At 43.9% G+C, this 16544-nt stretch overlaps 1 protein-coding gene across 2 annotated transcripts in view; it reads right to left on the bottom strand.

Moving 5' to 3' along the window:
* Positions 1-230: 230 nt before the first annotated feature.
* The window catches only part of LOC309342195 (cytochrome P450 2J2-like), a 65978-nt gene continuing 49664 nt past the window's right edge, over positions 231-16544 (bottom strand). The window contains exons 2-9 of one of the 2 annotated variants that reach the window (XM_081862561.1): positions 12602-12764; positions 11558-11707; positions 8063-8223; positions 6069-6245; positions 3135-3276; positions 2678-2865; positions 1681-1822; positions 231-681 (exon numbers count right to left, since the gene is read on the bottom strand). In XM_081862561.1, the coding sequence (XP_081718687.1) occupies positions 485-681; positions 1681-1822; positions 2678-2865; positions 3135-3276; positions 6069-6245; positions 8063-8223; positions 11558-11707; positions 12602-12764 (1320 nt within the window). In that variant the 3' untranslated portion in view covers positions 231-484. The remainder of the gene's footprint in view (positions 682-1680; positions 1823-2677; positions 2866-3134; positions 3277-6068; positions 6246-8062; positions 8224-11557; positions 11708-12601; positions 12765-16544) is intronic. The other variant, XM_081862560.1, reaches the window with a different exon arrangement.

Genomic DNA, 16544 nt, shown 5'->3' on the forward strand with positions numbered 1-16544 from the left:
TGATATATGTTATACTGTTTTTTATTTTTGCATTTAAGTTTGAAAAACCCAAATAAAATATTATAAAAAAAAGACACCACAGTTTCTATTGTGCCTCGTTGTCCTGAAAGGGAACACAGACTCTGATATGTGTGCCTGCAACCCTTAGAATCTTGTAGCGCTCACAGAGACTGGGGTGGCATATAACAGCTCATCCTTTATCAAATAATACACTCACAGCTCAGAACATGGATCTGACCAAATAGTTTATTCAGCTAACCCCTTGCCGCCTCTGAAACACACAGGAGAACTGCAAGAAATCGGTCCCGGATACTTGTGCACAAGCAATGAACGAGAAACAACGAATATTTGCTAGGCTGGTGGTAACTCATTTATCAACCAGTGGCATCACAGATTGGAGAATCTCAATTGAGCAAGCCAAGAAAGAATGTGAGGATGGCAGGAAGTGATTAAAGGAAGAGATTGCAGTAGTTGACCAGCCCCCCTAATTGTTTATGTGGCTGCAGTGGGGAACAGCGCAGAGTTTGTAGGGGCGAGGACGGACCGTCAGCCCTATTATAGGCTTCTTATGGACTCCTCTCACTCCTTTTGGCAGCTGGAACCTGAATGCTCTCAGCAGGCTGGTGAAAAAGATGAAGAGCTCAATCTTTGCCAGTTGCTCCCCTGGACACACCCGAGCACCTGCAGGAAAATGAAAAAAGAGGAAAGCAGGAACTGAATTATCTGCTATTCCACCTATACTCCAGGGGCACCAATTTGCTTTGACTCTGAGAAAAGAATCTGGGTGTCTGGGCCAAGGCCTCATTCAGTCTATGAAAGCATCCTGCAGCAACTCCTCTTTCTACGATTCCCGAGTCCCTCATGCCTCCCTTTCAACTTTGGGGTGTGCGGATGTCACTGAGAGAGTGGGCTTTATTTCAGGGGCTGCCAAGACCTGGCTCAGCATGAGATCAGGACTGGTTACTTATTTTATTTCAGTATTGTGTTTATTTAAATCTCCCTTTTAAGTATTGTTATGGGTTTGCGGGAGGCCAGATCTCCCCTAATTCCTGAGTCTAGTAAAAGTTGCTTTTGTTGCTTCCTCAAACTAAAGACCTCTAAGCAGCTTGCAAAAGACAATCTAAAGTGTTTATTAAAAATACCAGTAAAAGCAAACATGGAAAACAAGGTTCATAATGAAGGTAATATAAAGAATCAAACCAGTAATTTAAAAAGAATTATACGTACTAAAATTACATGTTTAAACTGTATGCTAAAAGCTCTATCATTAGCTAGTAAGTACTAATAGTAGTATTTAATAATTTTACGAATAATAATAGTTATTACTAATAATAATACTTATTATAACTATTTTTATTGTGTTGTATCCAATGCTAGTCCTTAGTTTGCTTCTGTTCTGCCATGATGCACCAAAGAAAATGGTGGGAGAGAACTGTATGTTGGAACAGCACCCAAATTTTGCAGCTCTATTTTCCGTGCTAACAGAGCTGAGAACAGGTTGCTTTCTGGAAACAAATTGAAACGAGCGCTAAACTTCCACTAGATTCCGCTACATCTCCAGAAGTGGCATTTATGTTGTGTGGAAGATCGCACAGAATGTGAAAATCATTGGTAAGAAAACATCAAGAAAATGGAATAACGTGTTGTCTGAATTTAACAGTTGGGGCTTCTTGCACATACCTGCACCAAATGGCAGAAATGCTTCTCTGTCCACAAACTGCCCGTCCTCATCCAAAAAATGATTTGGGTTGAACTTTTTAGGTGTTGCCCATTCCTTAGGATCAAGAAGAACAGAGCGGAGATCCGGAGCAATCACAGCCCCCTGCAGGGAAGGAAGACTTGTCTCAGGAGGCATCTAAACAGAACATTGCACTTTTGCCCTTCAGTTCCCCCATTTTCCATCCCCATCGCTCAGTGAGGTCCAACTCCGAGGGCCTTCTGGCAGTTCCCTCACTGCAAGAAGTGAGGTTACAGGGAACCAGGCAGAGGGCATTTTTGGTGGTGACACCCGCCCTATGGAACACCCTCCCATCAGATGTCAAGGAAATAAACAGCTATCTGACTTTTAGAAGACATCTGAAGGCAACCCTGTTTAGGGAAGTTTTAAATGTTAGATGTTTTATTCTGTATAGATGTTTTAGTTTTTACATACAAGCTTCATTCTTCTGGAACTGAAGAAATGCATTTTCTTTCTTTAATAAATGATGAATTTTCAGATTTACACTTTCATGAATTTAAAAGTCTTGAGTGCTGATGGAAGGAGGCAAATTGTGAAGAAGCTCCACAGAAGTGATCATATGCATTTCTGGGGCACTCCCACCAATGTTCCTGCACAGATGCTATCTCCCCTGTCATCTCATCCCTCTTCCTCCCAGGGAGCAGGAGAAACTCTGCTGCTGGGAGGCTAGGTGTGCAGCTGCACCTCTCCTCACCAACCGCTCCTGCTGCGGATTACAACTCCCAACAGCCCCTGCTAACATAGATCAATGATGGGGGTCACGGATAATGTGAGTTGTGGTCCACATCTGGAGGACACAGCGCAAGATGTCCCTGCATGAACTCCCCTCCTTTTTTTGGAAATGGAAGGAGCTATAGTTACTTTCTTCAGAATTTGCACTGCAAGGGAATCTGCCTTCCCCCTGGGCTATAGAAATGCAGCTGTTACAATCGTCTGTACCTTTGGAATGTGAAAACCGTGCAAGTTCACGTCCTTCACGCTTTGCCTTGGAACCCCAAATAATAAGATATATCTTGAACGCTGGATCTCGTGAATCACAGCATTGGTGTAGGGCAGCTTCTTCCGATCTTGATAGCGGATTGAGTGAGACGAACCAAAAACATCTTCCATCTCCTGGTAGACTTTCTCTGAGGAAAATGGTGGAGAATTAAGCTTTGTTTCGGATGAAACATCTCAAGTTAAACAAGTTGATCAATCATTAAGGGGTATTTGTTCCACAGGAAAGGATTCCACCTAGACCTGCTGGGGCGGAAAACCTGAATAATCATTTTCAGAAGAGTAGCCTCTTGCAGCAAGATCTGCCGGGATCTTCCAGAGATCTGGAGCATGGTGCCGTCTGTATGCTTGTGGCACACAGCTCTGTCTCTCCATTCCATCTGAATCAAGAGAGGCTCACCTTGAATATCTGGATGTGTCGCCATGAGGAGCAGTGCCCATTGCAGAGTGGTAGCAGTTGTCTCTGTTCCAGCAATAAAGAGGTCAAAAATACACTGAGCCAGGTTGTCCTCATTGTAGGTAGAGTAGGGGTCATCCTTGTTCTGTTGTAAGCAATAGCGGAGGTTAGATTCAGTTCACAGTGACTCACAGGCCCCAGTCATCTAAACTAAGACCAGTGGATCTTACACCAGTATAAGACCTGGAAAATGGGCCTTCCATATAATATACAAGTATTAATAAAAATTGCCTCTTTAAAAGAGGGGGTGCCTTTCCTGAGATTATGCCTGCTGCGACACAGATGTGCTAAATCAGAAAAGTATACTTTTTGCTTCAAAACTATTGTTTTTTGCATTTACGTATGTAGATTTTATTGATTAATCAACATAAGTGCATACAGTTAATCGACTAAGACTTACCTCCATCAGTTTCCAGGTGACCTGCTCCTTGAGCATCCATCCTGATTTGTTTGTGAGGAGGTTAGATGCTGTTGCATCCAAGGAATTGTTAGCCCGCACTTCCAAATGCAATTCCCTGTCACTTTCTGTATCTTAGGGGGGGGGGAGTAGATCATTGTTCAAAACCTCCAACAATCCTCTATAATCGTGCACCCTAAATTTGCTTGTTTGCGATTGAATGCCATCCAAAAAAAAAAAAAAAATGACAGTCTGGAATGAAAACCCCATTCTTATTGTGAGAATCTAGTCCAACCCCCTGCAATGCAGGAATCTCAAAGAGATCATGCATGGCAGGTGGCATTCCAGCCTCTGAACATAGGTAAGCTATGGCACTCCCTCCCATGAGAGAGAGCAATTGCTACTAACCTAGATGGCTTTAAAAGAGCACTATGAACAGCTGCTAAGGGACGCGGGTGGTGCTGTGGGTTAAACCACAGAGCCTAGGACTTGCTGATCAGAAGGTCGGCGGTTCGAATCCCCGCGACAGGGTCAGCTCCCGTTGCTCGGTCCCTGCTCCTGCCATCTAGCAGTTCAAAAGCACGTCAAAGTGCAAGTAAATAAATAGGTACCAATCCAGTGGGAAGGTAAATGGCGTTTCCGTGCGCTGCTCTGGTTTGCCAGAAGCAGCTTAGTCATGCTGGCCACATGACCTGGAAGCTGTATGTCGGCTCCCTCGGCCAATAAATGAGATGAGCGCTGCAACTCCAGAGTCGGTCATGACTGGACCTAACGGTCAGGGGTCCCTTTACCTTTTTATGAATAGCTGCTAGCCAGGATGTCTATGCTGTGCCTCCATGGTCGGAGGCAGCAACGCTTCTGAATCCTAGTTGCTGGAAATCGCAGGAGGAGAGAGTTTCTCTTGTGCTTGAATCCTGCTTGCTAGTTTCCCACAGGCATCCTCTTGGCCACTGTGAAAGCAGGATGTTGGGCTAGATGGGCCATTGGCCAGATCCAGCAGCTCTTATTATGTTCCTATACCAGGCTTCCTCAACCTCGGCCCTCCAGGTGTTTTTGGCCTACAACTCCCATGATCCCTAGCTAGCAGGAATTGTAGGTCAGGGATGATGATGATGATGATGATGATGATGATGATGATTTATACCCTGCCCTCCCCAGCCAGAGCCAAGCTCAGGGCGGATAACACCAGTAGAATTACAGTAAAATCATAATGCGGGGGAAAACAATTTAAAATACAGGTTAAAATGCAATTTAAAATGCAGCCTCATTTTAAAAGGATCCCATAGATCAAAACCATAAGGGGAGGGAAACATAAGGGTCAGACTGAGTCCAAACCAAAGGCCAGGCGGAACAGCTGTGTCTTGCAGGCCCTGATTAAAGATGTCAAGTCCCGCAGGGCCCTAGTCTAGACAGAGCATTCCACCAAGTCAGGGCTGTGGCTTTTGGATGGAGTCCGGCACGCTTCCCTGCGCCCCACTGGACTCCCGTGGAAAGATCTCCGTCAGCTTCCTGTAGCAGAGTCGTCGCAGCGGTAGAAAACTGTTGCAGTGTGTGTGTAATAAATCAGACTGCACGCAAGCGTTCTTGCTTATCTCTAACAGTCTTTAATTGTGTAGAAAAACATTATAAATCAGCCCGGCGAGAGAGCGCACATCTTGCTGCCTCGCCGCAAAAGCGAAAGAAAAAAAACACACAGAGAAACACTCCCCTCTGCGAACATGGCCACGCCTCAGAATGTGAGACGGCACTCAGAACTGTTTAACCCTGTAAGTTCTGATTCTCTTCACAAGGGCCAGTACTGAAAAGGACCTGGCCCTAGTTGAGACCAACCTAACCACCTTGCGACTTGGGACCTCCAAAATGTTCTCATTTGTGGACCTTAAGGTCCTCCACGGGGCACACCAGGAGAGGCAGTCCCATAGGTACGTGGGTCCTCGGCCACTTAGGGCTTTAAAGGTCAAAACCAGCTCCTTAAACCTGACCCTGTACTCCACTGGGAGTCAGTGCAGTTGGTAAAGCACCGGGTGAATGTGACCCTGCGGCAAGGACCCCGTAAGGAGCCTCTCTGTGGCATTCTGCTCCCATTAGAGTTTCAGGGTCAGCTTCAAGAGCAGCCCCGTGTAGAGCGAGTTACAATAATGAAGCCTGGAGGTGACCGTCACATGGATCACTGTGGCCAGATCAGGACGAGAAAGGTAAGGTAAGGTAAGGTAAGGATGATGGGAATTGTAGTCTCAAAACATCTGGAGGGCCGAGGTTGAGGAAGCCTGTCCTAGACTGTCAAGGATATGAAAAGATCTACTTTCCCCAACCATTTCACTGCACGGCGGCTGACTAATAAGGGCAGGGGGGATTCCCAGCAGTCCCGCAGATGTTATTGTTTGATCGTAACAGAGAATGCAACGATTCATTGAAGAAGAAGCATTGTTTGATCGTAACAGAGAATGCAACGATTCATTGAAGAAGAAGCAGTTCCTTACCCTCTCCATCTGAGATAGATAGAAATCAATGAAGTCTATTGGCTCGTGCACATTTTGGTCTTCCTTGTGCTTTGCTATCTCGTTCTTCGCAAATGAAAAGACCATCTCCCTGGAGGACAATGCAGTTTTGTGAGGCCCCGGGAGAAATTTCATGACAGACGGGAGAATTTCATAGAGCTACAAGGAAAGAAAAGGCACACAACCCACAAGTCAACTCCAACCTCATGCTTTGGCTTGTTCTTGAGGGCTAGAAATTTCTCCCTGAGTGTCTGAAAGGTGAGATGGAGGAGTAATTCAGTATTGTTCACATTTATAAGTGAACTTTCTGGCCTGAACTTTCTGGAACAATACAGGAACAGGAACAGAGCCACACTTTGAAATCTGCACTCCTCTGATCTTTATAGTGCAGCTTTCCAGGCAAGCAATGTGTAAAAATGCATATGCTAGGGTAAAGGGCACATAAGAAGTGTATACAGTGGTGCCTCGCAAGACGAAATTAATTCATTCCGTGAGTCTCTTCGTCTTGCGGTTTTTTCGTCTTGCGAAGCACGGCTATTAGCGGCTTAGCAGCTTAGCAGCTTAGAAAAAGGGGGGGAAGGGAAAAACTCGCAAGAACTCGCAAGACGTTTTCGTCTTGCGAAGCAAGCCCATAGGCAAATTCGTCTTGCGAAGCACCTCAAAAACGGAAAACTCTTTCATCTAGCGAGTTTTTCGTCTTGCGAGGCATTCGTCTTGCAAGGCACCTCTGTATATTAGTGAAAACAGTGTAAAATTTGCTTTGCAAAGATGTATTGGAGCATAAAGAAGAACCTGCTGTATCTGGGATGGTTCATATGGTACAGCATGACACGCTTAATCTCAGGGTCAAGGGATTCAAGCCCCAAATTGGGCAAAAGATTCCTGCATTTCAGGGGGTTGGGCTAGATGATCCCCATGATCCCTTCCAGCTCTACAGTTCTATGATTCCATGATCAGGTCGCATCTAGTCCAGCATCCTGTTCTCACAGTGGCCAGCTAATTTGAGCACAAGAGCTCCTGTGGTTTCTAGCAACTGGTCTTCAGAAGTATTTGATGCCTCTGACCATGCCTGTGTGGTGAGGCTTCCTTATCAATATGTGCCACTTCCTTCCAAAATGTCCCTTCATGGAATCTATTTTATTTTGGCATTTGCAAGAGTGTACTGAACCTTTATTTGTTTTATTCTAACTGCAATAATGTGCTCCACACAGTTCTTGTCTTTGCTCCCATTTTGTTTTTCTTGTTTGCAGGTTGCTGCTTTTGAAAACCCAATAAACATATCTTTTTGAGAGAGAGAGAGAGAGAGAGAGAGAGAGAGTATACCACAGGTAGGCAAACTAAGGTCAGGGGACCGGATCCAGCCCAATTGCCTTCTAAATCCGGCACACGGACGATCCAGGAATCAGCGTGTTTTTACATGAGTAGAATGTGTGCTTTTATTTAAAATGCATCTCTGGGTTATTTGTGGGGCCTGCCTGGTGTTTTTACATGAGTAGAATGTGTGCTTTTATTTAAAATGCATCTCTGGGTTATTTGTGGGGCCTGCCTGGTGTTTTTACATGAGGAGAATGTGTCATTTTATTTAAAATGCATCTCTGGGTTATTTGTGGTGCATAGGAATTCATTCATTTTCCCCAAAAAATATAGTCCGGCCTGCCACAAGGTCTGACGGACAGTGGACTGGCCCCCTGCTGAAAAAGTTTGTTGACCCCTGGTGTATACTGACATATCCCTTGCAGCAGGGGTAACCCGTGTGGTGTTGCCCAGATGATTTAGACTACAGCTCCCATCATTCCTGATCATTAGCCATGCTGCCTGGGGCCGATGGGAGTGGTAGTCCACAGCATCTGGAGTTGACATTGCTGGCTATCCCAGTTTGAACTGATGTCTACTGTAGGCAACCACAGTTCACGGGCCTCCCATCTCATGCTCTCCTCCACTCGCCCACCACCAAGCCTAAGCTTCAACCTACTCACGCCATGAAAGAAGCTGCCTCCAAACTGTAAGCTAATCCGAATGGCTTCCATCAGCCTCAGGAATTCTTTATCTTCAACAGAAAATCGGTATCCAAAGGACACGGCACATATCACGTTGCAGACTGAATTGATGATGTGTAAGGATGGGTCAAATGGCTGCCCTGCAGATGAAATCTTAATGAGATCCAATGCTCATACACACACACACACACACATATATATACATATACACACACATACATACATACATACACACATACACAAACACACTTATTCTTTTGCTATGCAAAAGGAGAAATTGTGATTGGTTAACAGCTTTTCAAAATCAGTCTTTCTTGCTCCTTATCTCCATTGTTATTCCAATATATGTTCTTGTTTGTTTGTTTCCAAATTGGAATCAATTAGGCATCCATTTTACAGAAGAATGGGACAGAAGAATGAGGCGATAACTGGGCTTAGTGAGCTGGTAGTGTCTGTGGCACAGAGAAGTCCAGAATCAGAGGCAGAAGCTGAAGCAGGAGGGTGGGAAGAAAGAGGCCAAGAGACAGAGATGGGTCAGGCTGGTGAAGAGTCACTAGTGTCTGCCCCTCCCCCCTGCTCTCCCAGAACCAGAAGAGGCATGAAAAGGGCAGAGGAGAGATTGGCTGCATGTAGGCATAGTCTCCGATTGCTTGGGGGAAAACCCTGGAGAGGAGGGGACTTAGGCAGCAGTGGGAACGCAGGGACCTTCAGTCTCAGGAACTGCTCCATGCAGACAAGATCTGCCGGGGATGGATAGCTGTGCTCATTAAACCTGACACTCCGTCAAGTCCATGCAGATCATGTTTTTGCTAATAAAGAGCTAACTCCAAATTGCACTGTCTGATTTACTGCCAGTTCACTCCACACACACACACACACACACACACACACACTCCAGTGCATTTCTTGCTTTCTCAACAATTTGCTCTTCAGGATCAGGGAACTCTCCTTAATGGTGAGTGATGGAGCACGGCCAGGTTGCAGCAGCAGCGAGAATCTGCAGAATCTGGACTTCCGGGTTGGCGCCATCGCCGAATGGCGGACTCCCTCCGAGCTCTGGAGGGAGCCTGCTCGGCAGGGGTTGGGTCCCGACGCGCCGGCGACGCGGGGACCCTCAAAAACCATGGGCGCTGAAACCCATGGACTTGGTGACTCGGCGGGCACCGTTTGCGCCCCCCCGACCTGCGAAGGAGCCTTTTTAAAGGCTGCGGAGCGGGTGATGGGGGGGGGTGTGGTGCTATGAGTCCTCTGCTTCCCCTGCCGAGCGAAGCCGCATGCCATTCGACGGAGAGCGCTGACTTCTGTTGAAAATTTGGACTTAAAAGAACAACCCGTGAGTAATTGGGAAATCGGATTTAAAAGGGAAAAAAAATTAACATTTGGAACGAGCGGGGGAGGTGCAAAAAGGAAGTCCGTCTCCCCCCTGTTGTAGAGGATTTAAAGCAAGGATTTGACAACTAAGATCGAGAGCTATTTTATATTGATAAAGTTATTAATTTCACGATGGAAAATTATAAGACTGTGCTGGAGGAGAAAAGTGGAACGTGTGAGTTAAAACGTAACCCCCCCGGGAACCGGGATAGATAGATAGATAATACTTTATTCGGCTATAAGCCCACAAGGTAAAACAAATCAATAGATAAAAATAGCATTTTACAATCTCCTGGTGAGGAGAAATAGAAGCTTTGACAGCTGTCAAAGGAGCTGTCAAAGTTGAAGAATAAAAAGAGAACTTTGTTACGAGGACTTTGCCGGTTATATTTGTTACAATTTGGATATAAATTGTTGAAAACAAGGGATAACAAGTTACTTTGACTGTTGGCTGTGATCTGGAAGGAAACTGAGTTACCATAATCCCTCTAGAGGGGCTTTGGGACACTACAAGTATTGCTGTATGCATGGAATTGAATAGGACTTTTTATCTCCTGGGAAAACTGCAGAAATGGAACATTATTTTGTCTACAGAGGTCTAAACACTAAAGGAGACAATAGATCTATCTATTGAAGAATGGAGGGGACTTGACGTAAGGTTTTGTTCCTGAACAAACAAAGCCTCTGTAGAGGAACTAGAAGCTTCTGGAATTAGAACATTTTTGCAGTGGAGCAGGAAAAGAAACCAGAGGAAAGTGAGGAAAGAGAACAACAAGAATTGGACAAAGCTGGAAGTGGGAACATTTGGGACATCCAGATTTAAAAGGTCTAAAGAAATAAAATTGGAATTTTACTCTTAAATACAGAGATCTGGATGGAAAAAATGGACCTTCTTGAGACAGAGTCCTTCCAAGATTGGATGTTCGAAATTAAAGACGACCAAAAAGATGGCAAAGACTATTAAAAAGACGGCAAAGTGGAGTTGTGAGGGATTTGGACCTAGACGTGGGATCTCCAGGATGACAGCAGACATTGATGGACATTGGGGAACGTAACCGGGAAAGGGGGGAGGGAAATTTGGAATCCAAAAGGTGTAAAATTATATTTTGTTCTTTATTTCTTTATTTTATTCTGTTCTGCATATTAAAGAAGGGAACTCGTGGGAAGGAACAGGGGTCGATTTTAGGGGATAAAAAAAAAATATTTTTAACATTGGGTCAATGATAACAAGCTTAAAATTTGGGGTAAGAACTTGTTGAATTCATCTGAAGGAATTGGAATACAAGAGGGGGTGGGGTGGGGAAGTCCTGGAAAGATGTTAATGAAAATAAGGTTTAAAAGTAAATGTTCTATTTTTTCTTTTTCTTTTTTCTATTATACTTGGAAATTTTCAATAAATATTATTTTTTTAAAAAGAGAGAGAATCTCCAGAATCTGGGGATGAGAGCACCAATCTCAAGTACAAGCGCCTTTCTGCTCATACAAGTCACTCCTGGATCCAGCCGAAAGTTCATTGTATGCATCACTCTAATTAGTTGCTGTCAACTGCAAATTATTGCCAGAGCCTGAGAATATATTGTATAGTGACCCAAGCCCAACCCTGTTCATTAATTTCAACTTCCTTTCATTATAAACTAAACTAACACTCAATTAAACATTTTGAATTTACTGTGCTAATTGCAGCCTTCCCTGGCCATTGTCATTATAAACCATGAAGAAAGTTCCTTAGTTTAAAAAACAGTTTAACACACTTTGCCTATTTAATAAAATCAGGGTGAGACAATTGCACAATTCACAGACAATGTAATGGTCTCAAACAACAGCAAGTCCTGTCACCTCTGCAATCCATCATCTCCCATGATTATTATTTTTTTACACCAGCAGGATGCAAACTGACTGTGCACTGCGGCTGCTAAATATTTGTATTCCCAAGCAATCCCTACCCAGTTTACAGGATGCCAGTGGGCTCTTCTCTCTCAGCTTCCAAAACTGAACCACTCTTCTGCTGTGAGTCCCAGGAAGTTGCCCCAACCCGCAGATTGTCTCAGGCAGAGGTGGATAACAAACCAACCTGAGTTAGCCTCATTTTCTTCTATCACATACCCTTTGCACGTGCAAAAATCTCCACAAGCTCAATGGCCTCCTCTTCTATTTGGTGCTCCATGCCTTTCTTCCCCAGCCCCAGCTTCCGCATAGTAACCACGCTGAACCGTCTCTGCTGCTTCCAGGTGTGACCGTTTGAAAGTACAATACCTAAAACCATCACAGACCAGTGAGAAATTATTGCTTACAAAATTCATATAAAAGCTATTACATCAGCACCCTAGAAAACACCAGTGCAGTCCATGCCTAGGCATTAAAGAACCTAAGAACAGGAAGACTGGTGCAGAATCAATTTTTTCGTTGTTTAGTGTTATATCTCTGATGTGGGACACCAGTGAATGTTTCAGAAAATGCATATGAGAAACAAGACTTTCATCATCACTCCCTCTATTACCAAACTCAAGCGCTGAGTGCCAACAGGATTGGAGCCAAAATGAGGCCAACAGCAGGGAGGTATCAGCATGCCCAGTGGGGTCCTAAGGTTTGCAGAATACCTGGGGCCATCAAGATTCAGAGAAAATTAGTGCATGCGAAAACTACTGTTAAAAGAATTCTTTACATTAGTTTTACTGGTTACAATGCTAGTACTTCTAGCTTCTTCTTTTTTTACACTGCAGTACCAGTTCCATTATAGAACTGCGGCTCTTTAATCAATATGTACAGACTGGGAGTGAGTCACTGCCCCAAAACTTTGCAGGTACAAACAACACTGAAAGAAGAGCTTCTTTGTGGCCACTCCAAAAGCATCAAGAGCGCAAACCATCATGAATGCACAGGCCCATGCTGCTCCCTTTCCCATCAGTGCATGTCCTGTTACTTCCTGCTGAAATCCTGTAACTTTCCATTCCGCAAATGTTCCGGGTGGAGGGTTGTCCAGCTTTGATTGGATAATGCAGCAACACTGGGAAAGCAGAACAACTAATAAAGCGGTGTGGATTGTCCAGTATAAATCCACCACTATTCTTGCATCAGTGACATGTTGCAGAAGAAGACGCCCATGGGGAAAAAGTACATCCCATATGGAAGGGTCCTTTGTTTCCTTACCCCTATTTTTTGCTGCACTTTTAAGGAGTGGAGTTTCTGGGCGGTCAGCAAAATCATCCGAATGGTTGATCAGGCCTTCCTTGACTGCTTTGTAGCCGGACAGTATGACTGCAGGTATAGGCCCAATCCATACCATGCAAATGTTCCCATATTGCTTTGCCAACTGCCATTCAGATAAAAAAAGGAGAGAGAAGAGATTAGTTATATTCAGGTTATTTTGGAAGCTTCAAGTACTGGCTCATAGGGGCCCTGTACATTTTGATTTGAACCATCCCTCAGGAAATGTTGGAGCCGTAAGGTGTGTGAGAGAGATGAGACTTCCGGGTTAGCGCCTCTGGCAATGGCGGAATTCCTCTGATCGGGAGGAATTTGCTTCGTGGAAATTCAGGTCTGGCCGCCATGGCGATGGCGGAGACCCACTAGAAATTACAGGCGGGTGAAGCCTGTGAACGTGGGATTCGGCTGGCACCTTTTGCGCCTCCCCTACTCATGGGGAAACCCAGTTTCAGGGATCCGGAGCGACATGGGATGAGCAGCGCGGTGCTTCCTATTGACTGCTTCTTTCACGGAGCGAAGCCGCACAGCTGTTGCCCGAGAGCGCTGACTTTTTCCTGTGGACAATTTGATCTTAAAGCAACTACCCATGAGTAAAGTGGAGAACTGGATTTTTAAACGTCTTAATTTGGTGCCGAAACGGGGAGGTCTAAAACAAGAAGTCCACATTCCCCTTTTGTAAATAGATTGAAGTAATGAGGATACAAGCTGAAGCCTCGGAAAGCACATTGTAAAGGACTAAATTTCCATCAGTAAAAAATACTAAACCCCCCTTGGTGGCAAGAGAAGGGGGGGGGAGTTTTGGACTGAGTATACCTGCAGGTATATTACAGAGTTAATATACCCCCACTCCGATCCTGGAAAAGGGCTGCCAACAGGACTGACGTGTTCTGGGAGGCTCACTGACCATGATTAGAACGTTCACTGACAGTTAGCTAAATAAGAGGAATACATTGTTTCGGGACTTCCGGGTTAGCGCCAGCGATTAATGGCAGATTCCCTCTGAGTCTCAGAGGGACCAGCTCCGCGGGATCGGGTCCTACCGCTACGGCAAAGCGGGGACCCTTTAAAAATCACAGGCAGGTGAAGCCTGTGAACGTGGGGACTTGGCGGGCACCATTTGCGCCCCCCAAGTTGTGAAGGAGCCTTTTTTAAAGGCTCCGGAGTGGGACGGGGGAGCGACGCGGTGCTGAGAGTCGACTGCTTCTTCCGCGGAGTGAAGCCGCACAGCCGTTATCGGAGAGCGCTGACTTCTTCTTGTGAACATTCGGACTTTTAAACAACAACCCGTGAGTAGTATGGAAATTGGAATTTTAAAGGATTTTTTTTTAATTCGGCACGATCGGGAAAGGTCTAAACAGGAAGTCCGCCTTCCCTCTCTGTAAACAACTTAAAGCAAAGGACCTGTTAACTAAGGTCAAGGAGAGTTTTTCTTCTTTTTTTCTTGTAAAAGACTTTAATTCCATGGTTTGGCACTATAAGAAATCTTATTCGGAAGCAGGGGAGCCTGCAGGAAAAGAACTAAATCTGGGAGCTGAAGTGCCACCCCCACCCCCCCGGACGCGGGAGTGGTCCGCGAGAGCCTGGGGATGAAGTATAGAATATTTTGACAGCTGTCAAGCTAGCTGTCAAGACGTAAAAAGAGGACCTTGTTTCTGTGGCTTCTGCTGGTTACATTTGTCACAATTTGTTCTTGGAAAAAAGGAAGGGCTGTTACAATCTAACTGGACTTTGGATTTGTGCTGAAAGGAACACAAAGGAACTAAAATTCCCCTAGAGGGAGTTTGGGGACATTACAAAGAATGGCTGGAGGAGGAAAAATCCAGACTGAACTGACTGAACTGAACAGAGCATTTGTTCTCTTGGGAAAGTTGCAAATTCAGATTGATGTTTTGGCTACAAGTGTTACAACTTTGGATTCAACAGTGAATACCATCATTGAATTTGATAAGGATCCGGCACAGGAAGTTTACTTAACTGGACAAACAGAGAAATTTGAGAGCTTTGAGAATTTGGAGAAGGAGACTTATGTTGTCCCTGAAGAAAAGGAAGGGGGAGCCGTAACCCTGCAGATGTCAAAGGAGAGCTGCAATTTGAGGCCTGACATGATGATCAAATAAAAATTTGATGTTGAAAGTCTGGCCTGAATTGGAAAGTGAAAGATGGAGAGATCTCCTTATGTGGAGATCTGAATACCTTAGAATTACAAATTTGATCCAGGTGGAAGTTGGAGCTTTGGGGACATTTGGATTTGAAAGGAGTATGAAACAAGATTTGGAACACCCCATAGGCCTTACTTTTAAGTATGGAGGTCTGGCTGGAAGAAATGTGGATCCTGTTGGGCTGGAGTTTCTCCAAGATTTGGTTTTTAATATTAAGGACTATCAAAAAGACCGGCAGAGAAGACGTGAGAGGGATTTAAGAGCCTCTGATGTAAGATCTCCAGGCTGATTGCTTTTTGAGACTGATGGACATATGTTGGGGACTGAAACCGGGAAGGGGGTATGGGTGGAATAGAAATTGGGAACTCAAAGGGTACATAACTATAACTTGTTTTTTTGTGTGTGTGTTTGTTTGTTTGTTTTTTGCACGAAAGTGGGGAAATTCGTGGAAGGGAATTTTGGGCAACCTTAGAGAAATGTTTTAAGAATAAGTATTGATATATAAGTTTGGGTGAGAGTTAAGATTGGATAAAGTAAAAGTGGTTTTTAAAAATGAACTAAATTATCTAAATGAAAATAAGGTTGGAAGGACTTGTAGGAAAAACGATTTGATATAGAAGACTAAGCAAAAATGAACTGAGGAAATGGACGAAAGAGAGAACGTAAAATAATAACATACTAAAATAAATTATTAAGTTAAAAAATAAGGTTGAAAGGACTTGCTGAATTTAAAATTTGTACTTGAATACAGAAATGGGAGGTGTGAGGAGGTCAAGAAAATAAGGAAAGGGAAATTGGTATGTAACGGACTTAAATTGTTTTTCTTTTTCTTTTTTAATGATTGTATTTTTTTCTTTGTATTTTTTTGCTTTTTTATTTTTCTTTTCTTGCTTTTTGTGTTGTATTGTGTATTTTTTCTTTTTTTCTCTGTAACTTTTAAAAAAAATTGAATAAATATTATTTTAAAAAGAGAGAGAGGAATACATTGTTTCCACTGTCTCCGTCTGCGTTTAAAAAGGAGTAAAAGTAACAGAAAATTGAAACTAACTTTATTGTTTGAATTGAGTTTACAAGGATTTACAAATAGAAACTGTTTCCCTCTAGAGGAATTGTTTCCCTCTAGAGGAAGCCTTTGAAACTGTCACAAGAGTTGAGCTGGGGGGATTTCCAGCTGCAAGATAAGAACCTGTGAGATTCTGGGGACCTTGAATCAGTTAAGAATGTCGACAGAAGAGGCCTTAGCGGTTGTATTATGTAAGATAAGTGACTCACTGGAACAGCTTCACAAAAAGGGGGATGTGGTAACCACCAAAATCGACAATTTGGGACAAAAAGTGAACACTAATATAGAAACTATTCATAAACTGACACAGGGATCTACTTTGACATGGCAAACTGCAGAGAAGGCTAGGGAGGAAGTAATTGCCATTGAACTTAAAGTAACACAATTGGAGAGAGAGAGAGTCCCAGCCTTACAGATGCAATTTGATGACCATAAGTTGATGCCTGTTATGATTGAATTTAAAGAAAGTCAGAATTTGAGGATCAGAGCCCTACCTGAACTGGCGAAGGAAAGTTTGATAGATTTCCTCACACAGGAATTTGATGATTTTTGGGACCAGGACTTGGGTCAAGAAGAGATTAAAACTGTGAGGGCCTTCGGACTTGGAAGAGGAGGTAAAAAAGAGAAGAACAAAATAAGAGACTGTTGGAACTACCAGAAGAAC

This window comes from Podarcis erhardii, assembly GCF_964252035.2.
Source record: "Podarcis erhardii genome assembly, chromosome: 5".
Classification (NCBI taxonomy): domain Eukaryota; kingdom Metazoa; phylum Chordata; class Lepidosauria; order Squamata; family Lacertidae; genus Podarcis; species Podarcis erhardii.